Here is a 12,332-nt window from a genome sequence, read left to right on the forward strand (position 1 = left end):
GGCTCTGGCAATTAACTGTACAAACATAGGAAAATCATAAAACTACTCTATGCCTCCATTTTCTCATTTGTAAGATGGGAGGATAATACAGCCTACCTCAGGGTTATTATGAAAATTTAATCAATTAATATAAATAAAATACTCAGTAAATGTTAAGTATTATTGTTACTTACCCAAATCTGTTTCCCACTACTTTCCAAAATCAACTTTCATGATAAACCATTATTCTCAAATTATATGCTATGTCTCACCTCTGTGCTTCTGCACATAATGCTTCTGCGAGCTGGAATCCTTTCCCATTCACTCATTCATTCACTCATTCATTTCAAAACAAATACAAGGTATATCTCCTCTCCCTCCAGAGCTCTGAGATTAGTCTCTCCCTACCTCCATGAAGACTTCAATGAATACCAGTAAATCTTTGCTAATCTCTCCCTTTTTAAAAAATTCCTTTGGCCACTAGATAATTTATTATGAGAAATGTGGCTGGGAATTAAAGACATTGGCTCTGAGTTTGAATCCTAGGTCTGCTACTTGCCAGCTGAGTCATTTCCCAAGTCTATAAATCCAGTTAGGATTACTGTGAGGATTAACTGGCTTAAATCATAAGGCATTTGAACAGTAAGCATCTAATAAATGTCAGCCCTTATTTATCTGTTGTTTCACACGTTAGTCTTATCTGTACACTGCGACTGAAGCCTTCTTTGAATACGAATTTTGAACTCCTGCAAGTCAGGAACCATGTTTGATTACTGCTATTATAAATCTTATAATCTACAACATACTAGCAAACGTGATCTATAATTACTTAATTAAATTGTTAATTAAATTTTTGTATAATTTGAGAATACAATTCATAACAAAACTCTGAAGAAATATTTTTGATGAACAGAAATATAAGCAACTGAACCCAAATAAAACATAGTCTATAGAAAAGGGTCAAAATAACTGGATTACTTTTTAAACATTTAATGACAAGTTTCTATCAGATCTATTAACCTTCCAAAAGGGTACTTCCAGGGATGTCTTTTATCTGCTCAAAATCTTTTAGATTTTTCTCATTTTCTAAAAAATAAATTTAAAACTCTTATCCTGACATTCAAAATCACCCATGGTCTGACCTCAACCTATTCTTCTAATTTTATTCCCCATCTTTCCCTTAATAAACTCTATTATTTCAGATAAATTGAACTACTTGCCCTTACTCATAAGTACCCTCTGCTTTTCTGCCTCATGTAACCTTTATTATTTAATATGACAATACTTTCAAGGAACACAATATAAGGTTTGTCACAGGAACAAAGAGTGATTGTGTGAAAGGATAAGCTTGAATTTTAAGAATTTCAGTTCAATTTATGAGCCCTAATTTCTCTATACAGTTTTGACTTAAAAAAAAAAACACTTAGCCTTCATTCCCCCAAATTATGTCACCCTCATAATTCCAAAAACCTCAGATGTCACTACTTGAAATATATAAGCATGTAAGCATGGTCTCAAAGTAAAGGGTTCAGACCCCAGGGTATACAAGATACCTACTGAGTAAAAGAAAAAAAAAAAGAGCTTCCATTTACACTTATTCTTTATCTTTCTAATTTACCTCATATATTCTTAGAATAGTAGTAGATATATGTAATTTATGAATACATGAATTTGGGATGTTAGCTTAAAATTTGTTTACTACGGTACATACTACAAATTAGGGCTTTCAGAAACTCTATGGGTTTGCTACAAGTAGAGAACCAGAAGCAGTCAGTTTAGAGAAATCTTTAGGGACAGACCTAAAAACCTATAAACACCGTGTATTATTTATGCAGGATAAATGTTTTAATTTGTAACCAACCTTCAAGGAAATGTTGAAATACAACTGGTTTGTCATTTAGAGATGACATATAACTGTTTAAGACTTTTAAACGGGAAGTTTTATCCTGATGTTAAAGTCACTACAGTAAATATTTCATTAATAAAAAATTTCATTTGGTTAAACTTATATGTATTTACATATACATGTATATATATAATTAATCATAATTATTCATAAAGAGCTTTTATTGGAGCCAATAATATGATGCTTTAAAAAAGACAATGTAGCAAAAAACAAAACAAAACAAAAAAACCCAAAAAACAAAAACCAAGAACAGAGAGTGTAGGGAGTAAGACTAGCCATGGAGCTAGACTAACAAGTACTATCCTGGGAAACAAGCTACACATTAAGTAACTAAATGAAGTAAACATTCTCCTAATAGTCACTCTACTTGGCAATTTTTTTTAGTTTTCATAAATAATTATGACACACTTAACACAATCCACTCTTATTAGCTTTTGAAGAAAGCATAATATTTCTATAACAAATTAAGTTCTAAAAGTGAGTAAAGATTTCGTGTCATAATACTGCATTTCCTTTGATACCAGTATACCCTAAAAATCCTACCTCTACATGACTCAAAACAGATACACAAATCTTAATTTTAAATCGAGTGGTTCTCTACAGGGTGTTTTGGTCTTTTTTTGCTATAGTGTTAATATAAAATCTAAATGAGCAAGAATCTCTAATTCATGATTTAGACTCTGAGCTTGTAGGTTGCATGAGGGATTAGTTTAAGATTATAAAAATACAGAGTCAAACTTTCCACAATGTCTCTCCCCTACCGTGACATACAGAGTGATCGAGAAACATACACACACAGCCCAGCTCCATCTTTCTTCAAGATGGGGCAGACTCAGTTCATAGAGAAAGCAGGAAACAAAGACAAAAGGAAGATTTTTTTTCATTGGAAACCAGTATCATCACACCCAGTAAAACTAAAAGAACATAATCAAAGACACTATGATTTCATTTGTTAGGCAAGTTAGCAGTAGTGAGATTCATCACAAACTATAAATGATTTATCAAGGCATTCTTTCCCCTACACATGCAGTGAGAATAAAACAGCAATAAACATCAGAAAAAGAGCAATTGGGAATCTGACATTTGACACTGGCAGAATCAGATGATAGGATAATGCACAAATACCATGCCTCTCAGATACACAATGAATTGGCAAAGACAGACGTACTGTCTTCCTTCCCCCCTTACTTACTACACTCTGGCTTCCATTTTTCCCAAGTTCTTCCTCTGAAATCTTGCTCAAATTATCTAAGTAGTGGTCTGATATTGTGTGGCACAAATCTTCAAAAGAATAATCCTTTTCTTGACAGAGTTTTATTTCATCCAAGAGTTTTGATAATTCTCCAGTCACAGTTTCACCTGTAAGAAGATAGCAATTTTTTTCAAAGTTTCAAGAAGGGCTATTGCCTAAACTTCCTATTAACTAATAAAAATATAACTAGTATGGTGATAAAACTCATATTATGACAAATAAGATTTAGTAAGTCGGAAAATACTCCATCGAAAACAAGATACTAAACTATAATTAGTGCAAGAAGTTATAAAAGACAAGGAGAAATCCCAATTTTGCCCGTTATTACTCTGATTCAAAATAGAAATAGGATTGAAGGTTTACACATGTATAGTACATAAAAGCATGTGGAATGAATAATTCCTAAGGTTTTATTCATTAGAACATTTCATCTTCAACAATCTTTCACTGGCATTATAGTTCACAGAAACACAATTCATTCAATAACTCATTAACAAATTTTAAATGGTATTGGGAGCCTACTTCTTAGATTCAATAAGAAGAAATAGAATGTATTTAGACAAATAATTACATAATTAATAAATTAGAATTGTGCAATGTGACATAAAGGAAAAACACAGAAGGAACAGATAAATAATATGCATCTATCAAAATGTGAATATTTTGTAGGCTGCATGCAAATATGCATTTCTCTAATCATTCTCCGAAAAGTACCTTACATGTACAATTTCTCCTGAGAATAAATAAAACTCCAGTAGTTATAATCCAGATATCAATATTTTCATTCTGCATTAACACATCTTAGCAAGGGGCACCTGGGTAGCTCAGTCAGTTAAGCACCCAACTCTTGATTTCGGCTCAGGTCATGATCGCAAGGTTGTGGGATCAGCCCCGCTCTGCATTCTGCAGGGAGCTGGCTTGAGATTCTCTCTCTCCTTCTGCCCGTCCCCCAACTCAGGTGCACTCTCACTCTCTCTAATTAATTAATTAATTAATTAATTTTAGGGAACAATCTACCATAAAATATCCACTCCATGTAAACTTCATGACAGCAGAAATTTCTAATTTTGCTGACTACAATGTCAGGACCAAGAGTAGGGTCTGACAAACAGAAGTGCTCAGTAAATGCTGACTGAATGGGTGCCTGGGTGGCTCAGTCCATTAAGTTTCCGACTCTTGATTTCGGCTCAAATCATAGTTTCAGGGTTGTGAGATCGAACCCCGTGATGAGTGTCAAGCCCCCGTGTTGAGCTCTTCACTGCTTAAGACTCCCGTTCCCTTTCCATATGTCCCTCCTCCACCATATTCTTCTTAAAAAAAAAAAAAAATGCTGACTGAATAAACAGATAAAATATAGAGTATAGGGACGCCTGTGTGGCTCAGCGGTTGGGCACCTGCCTTTGGCTGAAGTTGTGATCCCAGGATCCAGGATTGAGTCCCACATTGGGCTCCCTGCAAGGAGCCTGCTTCTCCCTTTGCCTGTGTCTCTGCCTCTCTCTCTCTCTCTGTGTCTCTCATAAATAAATAAATAAATAAATAAATAAATAAATAAATAAATAAATATTTAAAAAATAGAGAGAGTATAAGATATAATTTATTAGATTTGAAATTTTTATAAGTGTTAGCCTTTTTGTACATTTAGGACAAATCTGTACATAAATATCTAGTACTATTTCAAGGGTTTATAATTAGCTACTTACTCTTAGTCTTTTGGGAAGGAGACTCAACAGGAGATGAAATATGTATTTCTTGTGTTGTATCTTCTTGTACATGCTCTTCAAGGGCTGCTGATCTTCCCACACCTTCTAAATATTCTGTGTACACAAGTTTTTGAAATTACATAGTCAAATTCACTTACTTTAGAATCAATAACTAAACTTCAGGTTTTATTTCTGGTGACCAGTTTTTCATCTATTTTTTCTCCTAAATATATCCTAAGTATTTAAAAGAACTTCAAAAAAAAAAAAAAAAAGAAACAAACAAACAAACTGAAAGACCTTCATCATGAATTATTAATTTAAATCTTTTTAATTAAAACATAAAAGATACTTAGGAACCTAAGAGACACATAAACCCTCTTTGTGAAAACTAAACTGGTCACATTCTTTCCTTAAAAATAAATTCATGTGTTAAAAACATAGTAACATCCTTAGTTTCCTTAAATATATTCTACCTGAAGATTTAAAAACCTCTGAAAGATGCTTTGAATAGACTTGATACCTAAACAGGAATACCGAATTCAGATGGATACAACAACTAGTCAGGTAACATAAATGAATGAAATTTATGTTATAATGGTATTTATTCTTGTAAGATAAGCATAATTACATATTAAAGTTTATTTCCACAAAGAAATAATGTTCTTTCTCATTATTTTTGAGGTAGTGTTCTACACTCAGCCTATCTCTCATTTTTTCAATTTTGAGGAAGATATAATAATAGTAACAGCAGCTAAAAAACTTAAATGTAGCTTACTATGCAACCAGCAGTATTCTAAGTATTTAAAATAAGTTAACTCGCTTGAGCCTCACAAAACTATGACATGGGCACTATGACAATTTCACTTTTAAAGATGACAACTCAAGGAGAAGGATTTTTAATTGACCATATTCATACAGCTAATAAGTGGCACAACCAGATAGACATGGGACAATAAAATATCTCACTTTTCTCTTAAGCATAAGGAAAACGGCATCTGAACACAGAACACAGAAAGCACGTGGAGCATGATTAAGGTGACTCACCGAAAGTTCAATAGTAAAGTAAAATTAAAGCCTGTTCTTTTTTTTTTTTTCTGTTCTTTTTGAGAAACCGAAATTCTAAGGTCTTATCTGAAATTCCAGATTTTTCTATGTTGAAAGCTAATTAAATTTTTGTGGAAATACAGTGCAGGCCTAAAATATGTAATCTAAACAAAATATGTCTGCTATCTGGCAAAAGTATTCCATCTACAGTGGCTAGTTTGTAGTCTCCATCTAAAGAATTAAATCAATTGATTTCTCCCCACAGGGATCTTTTTTTCTTACATGTCTTTATTCAGAAGGAATCTTTTTTCCTAAAATCTAGTTAAGAAAGTTTGTGCTCTTCATGCCAACCAACAGTGTCTTTATACCATCCAAACGGTTTCTAAGGGCCATTCTACTAGGCAAAGAAAGCAACCTATGGAAGTCTATCCTTAAAATTTTGACCCAGTGTAGTACTTATGTAAAGTGAATTCTTCCTCCGAGACACAAATAGTAATTTTATCTACTCTAAATTGGTTTTAGCGAAATAACAAACTTTTTCATTAAACTTAAAATGCACCACTGATTTGTGACCCAGGAATGCAAAAGCATACAGATAATACATTCACATTCTAAAATCTGCCAACAATTTTAAAAATTCTAAGATGTCCTGTATGTTCAATACAAATTGACATACCTAATGAACCTTGACCATTTAAGAGAACACAGTTAACTCCTAGCTAATAACAATTTCATCTAAGTTAAATCAATACAGTAAATGTCTGTAATTACGTCATGTCATGTCTTCTTTTTAGCGGATGACATTTATTTTGCTTTTCCCAAAAGACGTATTATTCACAAACCTCTGTTTTTTTAAAGTTGAGTTAGAGACAAAAGTTCAATATGAAATATAAAGTGCCTAAATGGAAAAGACAAAAATGTTGTATACCATTCTTTTTTATTAGCTTTCATTCCACTTGATTTTAATTTGAATATGTAGAGCCACTCTTGTATTATCTGATTTATCTCTATATGCACTTGACTTGTAATTAACTTCCTTTTTAACAAGAAAATTGTAGGGGACTGACCTTCCCTTCCCTAAGAGGTTTTGAAAATAAAGAGAGAAGACAGCATGAATGACCTCCTGTAGCTCATCTATTCTTTTTACCCCTCTTTGGCTTCTGTTAACTCTTGTATATCTGCATCACCTGCCTGACTTGGTTTTAATTCGTGTATCTCCTGCAGGACAGAGTTGTCCTTCAGTTTCCCAACTAATATCCAGGAAAACCATCCTGTCTCCCTTCCCTATTACACTTGCTGCCAATCTGCAATAATTAGGGGATAATCATTGCTGAACAGTGTAGAAGCTAACTGGAAAGGAGAGAATCAATGTCTGGGTTTTTAAGGGAAACATACTATATGTCAGGCCTAATCATGAAGCAAAATGGGAGAGTATTTAAATCTAAATTTTCGTTAAAATTTTTAGATCAAACAGGGAAGTATATAATCCTGCAAATGAACCTAGGTGGTTCTCAAACATTCAGTAGACCTTAGGTGACCTTTACCAAAAACAAAGGCTGGCAAGACAGAATTATCTTATACTACTAGATTAAGGAAGAAATAATCTGTATTATTCTAGCTAAGTATTCTATTCTATTCTAGCTAACAATAATTCTTGTTGTTAACCCAGCATTTATGTACCAGGTCTACTACCCCAAACAGGATATGAGTTTGAGCAAGTCAGTGTCTCAGAGCTTCAGTTTCCCTCATGTGCAAAAAAAAGGCAAATAATGATATCAGACTTACCTACCTCACAAAGTTATAGAAATCAGACAAAATAACAGAAAATCCCTGAAAACTCTTAAAGCATTATCCAAATGTAAGACCATTAACACTTTATATAGCCTTATTACCATCAAGTTCCTAACTACATTTTTACTATATGGATTTAAAAGACTACTATCAAGTGATTGAAAAACCACTTTTGCTTTTCGTAAAAATACTCATTAGCTGAAAACAGAAATAAAACATTAAAAATTATTATTATTGGGCAGCCCCGATGGCGCAGCAGTTTGGTGCCGCCTGCGGCCCGGAGTGTGATCCTGGAGACCCGGGATCGAGTCCCGCGTCGGGCTCCCTGCATGGAGCCTGCTTCTCCCTCTGCCTATGTCTATGTATCTCTCTCTGTGTGTGTGTCTCTCATGAATAAATAAATAAAATCTTTTAAAAAATTATTATTATTTAGTTTAAAAGTCTACCAGAAAAAAACGTAAACAGTAAGTTTACTTACAAGTAAACACTGACTCAAAACTCAAGAGAAAACTACAGTAGATTTAATCTAATCTTAACTTTAAGACAAGCTCATCCATCATTCAATATTGTTTACCTTGTAAGAGTGTTGCAATCTGGAGAGATTTCTGAGACGGATGTTCCTTCAGAATGTCTAAGACAGTTCTACCTAAGCTATCCTTTATGTTGGCATCAATTCCTGAAAGAAAAAGAAAAATCCACTAAATGTACAACCACAGAAGTGTCATCAGAAGATACTGTCAAGATGTAACTACTCTAATATTAAACATACACAGACCAAGCAATGAAAATAGTTGTGTAAAAAATTAAGTCCTAGACACACACACACACACACACACACACGATTTTTGTAAGAAAGAAGATGGGGGTCTCCTGCTACCAAAGATTAGGAACATTCTTGACAATGAATGAAGTCTTCAAGGGCACTGACCCAATCATTAAGATTGTTTTTTTATAATTAAGGCTAGTTTGGATTATAGCTAGTTAATAGATATGCTGTCAAGCTGAAAAATATTATTTATTAATTTAGAATGTGAATTCCTAAGATATAATAATGGTTCTGTGATATAGATATATTCTGTAAAATACGTTAAAAAATTTTAAAATAATAATGTATCATGCATAACATAATGACAGTCTTAAAATATCTGAGTATTCACAAAAGTTGAAGGATGATTATTTTGAACTGTTGTCCAAATAGTATTTGTCCAGCTACAAAGTCAAATTATCTCATATTTATGCAAGATTATATTCAGTGTAAATAACAACCATCTACCTGCTGAGCACACTTCTTGAAGCTTGTAACTAAAATACTTTTGTAATTATTTTAATTCTAAAAATACTTATTGTACTAAGGAATGTAGTAGTTTTCACTGCCCCAAAAAAGTTTATAAATTTTCCAAACATCTAACTGTAAACAAAGCCAGCTTTCATAATCCGGCATTAGTTCATTGTATAATAAGATAATTAAGCTTTGCTTAAATTTGTATAGAAATGTGTGACAAGCAAAATTGTAATTTGTTGCCTATAAGACATTTATTATATCACTGTTCAATGTAAAAAAAATGTACTTGAGACTTTAACTTTCTAGAACTATAATCAAAATGCAATAGCCAATGTTTTTCATTTTTTCAGGGTGGAAAACAAATACACTAAATGTAGTCCATAACACCAAAGACTCAAATCAATTGTTTCCAAGTATAAAATTGTACCCGTGCTTTTTTATCCTAAAAAAATCCAATCTCAGTTCCAATTTTATTTCATTTCATTCAGAATATACTTATGAAGACAAACCTACTCTGTTGTTCCTTCAAAGCATTCCTTCTAAAAAAAAAAAATCCCTTTAAATCACTGCAGCTTACAAATAATAGCTACTCAGTTGATGAAGCAACAAGGCGAATTTACCTTAAGGATACAGAACTCTAATTTCTGTTTACCATAGTTCCCAATAAGCCTAGGGAAATACTATGTTCTTTCATAAACCAGGCAATTGTCATAACTTCATAAGGATCAGTTCCTCCCTTTTGTACAAGCAGAGAATTCCTTTTCCTTCTGGTAGTTTCTCTAATATATTTCAATATGGTTTAAATATATACAATTGTAATTTCTAAGAGCTTTTTACTGACATCTATGGAGTAAAAGAAGGTGTATATTTATATTCATTTTACCTAAACATTGAGGCTCAATTCTACATGATATGGATACACATTTGCAATATGAACTAAAGGTAAAAAGTAAGGGTGATTATGGAAAAAAAAAAACTGTGCCATTTCCCTTTATCTAGTCCTGAAATAGAAATTGTATTTGGCAGAATAAATTCCATGGAGAATCACGGTAGTTACCTGTTTCTAACAGAACTCTCACAACATCCACCTTTCCAAATAAAGCTGCTTCATGAAGTGCACTCCCCTTTTCTGTCTGGAAAAAAAAAGAAGAAAAGAAAAAAGAGAAAGAAGCACAGTTGCATTAGGAATGCTTACAAGTCAAAAAAATTGTGATTTTATGTACATATTCTCTGTAATCTCAGCACTCCCTGACAGAAAGGTACTATGGAATAAAGAAGGGATCCTAAGAACAAAATCCAAATGCTTGGATTTGTAAAACACCTCTACTTCTGAACAGTCATTTGACCTTGTTATGTTGGTAAGTCACTCACCTGCTCTTAGCCTCGGGTGTTCTCAGGTGTGATATAGGCAGTTTTACTCACAAGGCTTTTGTGAGTATCCAATGATTTCAGTCAATTCATATACTGCATGCATTTATCAGATGCCAATTATATGCCAACGATAGTTGAAGGGTATTCTGAGACATGGAAATACGATGCTGACCCTTACATATTTATATTCTATTTGGGGAAATAATAGATGCATAAAAAGAGCCTTTATGATAAGTGAAATCTAAACAATTTAATATGGTTTACAAAATCCAGATGATCTCCATGCTCTCCTCTCCACACTTTCTTCTGTCCACCTCACCTCTCCTCCAGATCTTATATCCTATGCTTCAGGCAAACTGAACTTTTCCACATTAGTCTCAGTGGCTAGGGATCTCTGAAGCTGGTCCCTCTGCCCAGTAGGATCCAACCCTAGCCTTCTATCACACTATCACCTATCCACTAGTTCTCAATCTTCAGCATGAACTGGAATTCCTTAGAGAGCTTGTCAAATGCCAGATTTCTGGGCCTTACTCCCAGTTTCTGATTCAGCAGCCTGGGGGTAAAACCAAGATTTTTCTATTTCTAACAAATTGCCAGGGGATACTGAGGGTCTAGGAGTATACTTTGAGAACCACTGACCTACATGTCAAATCTCAACTTGAACATAATTTCACTTAAGAAGATATCACTGGCCCCTAGGCCAAGTGCTTTTCCTATATAACCCACAACATTTTTTTCCTCATCATAGCACTTATACTACATTATGTCATGTGATCATCTATTTCTCTTAACAATCTATAAGTTTAGTGTAAATGTAGATCTCATATCTTTTTTCATTATTGTATCCCCAATGCCTACTAAAGTACCTTGAAAATGTGACATTAAAGAATTGTTTTGAGGGTAAAAGGTAAACAGGGGGAGAAAAACAGCATGGAACAGAAGAATTGTGAGTGATGCAGGTAGAGACTGGCTCCTGCCTAAAGGAGGATCAAGGAAAATTTCAAAGCAGTAGCTTTCTGAGTTACACAAATGTGTTTCTTTCACTTTTTTATTTTTCTCTCAAGAATTTAATAAACATATAGCAGGACCTCAGTATGTGTGCATGTGTGTGTTAAACTGAATAATGTCATTATAGGAATTCTGTCCCCCTATATTAAAAAACTGATCTCTACTGTGGGGTTCTAATCTTGATTCAAAGTAGAAATAACATAATAAAATAATATATAATGTAAAAAAAGTTAATCAACAAAATCCTATTGTATAATTAACTCAATCTAAAATGGTTTATAAATGCATCATTAAGGAGACTGAGGATCAATGTGATCTAAATTTACCTTCAAAGAAGCCATGATTCAAATATATTTGACTTATACTTTCTGTCATGATATGTATAGATACTGATAAAAATGGAAAAAAGGGTGCCTGGTTGGTACAGTCAGCTGAGCATTGGACTCTTGGTTTTGGCTCAGGTCATGATCTCAGGGTTGTGAGACAGAGCCCTGTTCTGGGCTCCATACTCCATGCAGAGTCTACTTGAGACTTTCTCTCCCTTTGTCCTTCCCCTCTCACTAGAATGGATGAATAAATCTTTTTAAAAAATGGAAATTAAAATAATAATTCATAAATGTATAGCACTGTTCAGAAGGAAAGATAAACTGTGGAAATTTATTCAGCTCCTTAAAAAATTAATCTCAATATGGAGCAAAAATCCTTTTTCTGATTCTCTGAAAAATATCCCTTGAAATAATTTAATTCTTTCACTCTCACTGTGTTTTTCAACCAAATTTCTGATTACTAATTTGATTTCCTTCCATACTTAAAATGATTTTATGTTAGAAAAACTCCTCCTGGGATAGCACACCTTAAATATTCTGAAAAACTGAATAATGTTTTAAATATAGGGATGAAAAAGAAAAATAACAGAATTCCTCAGAGCCTGGGAAGGGAACAGGGGACAAAAACTATGAACCCAGGGTTTTAACACTGGAACAGGAAACTGTTCCAAGG

General features: G+C 33.4%; 1 protein-coding gene across 14 annotated transcripts in view; it reads right to left on the reverse strand.

Annotated features, from left to right (window-relative positions):
* ANKS1B (ankyrin repeat and sterile alpha motif domain containing 1B) overlaps positions 1 to 12,332 on the reverse strand; it is a 1,053,015-nt gene that overhangs the window by 855,772 nt on the left and 184,911 nt on the right. For all 14 annotated transcript variants that reach the window (XR_007402223.1, XM_025439286.3, XM_025439282.3 and 11 more), the window contains exons 5-8: positions 10,012 to 10,087; positions 8,247 to 8,348; positions 4,838 to 4,951; positions 3,078 to 3,244 (exon numbers count right to left, since the gene is read on the reverse strand). Coding sequence is in view for 13 of the 14 variants with exons in the window: in XM_025439286.3 (XP_025295071.1) it covers positions 3,078 to 3,244; positions 4,838 to 4,951; positions 8,247 to 8,348; positions 10,012 to 10,087 (459 nt within the window). In the remaining variant the exon portion in view is untranslated. The remainder of the gene's footprint in view (positions 1 to 3,077; positions 3,245 to 4,837; positions 4,952 to 8,246; positions 8,349 to 10,011; positions 10,088 to 12,332) is intronic.

The sequence above is a fragment of the Canis lupus genome, chromosome 15 (genome assembly GCF_003254725.2).
Source record: "Canis lupus dingo isolate Sandy chromosome 15, ASM325472v2, whole genome shotgun sequence".
NCBI classification, from domain to species: Eukaryota; Metazoa; Chordata; class Mammalia; order Carnivora; family Canidae; genus Canis; species Canis lupus.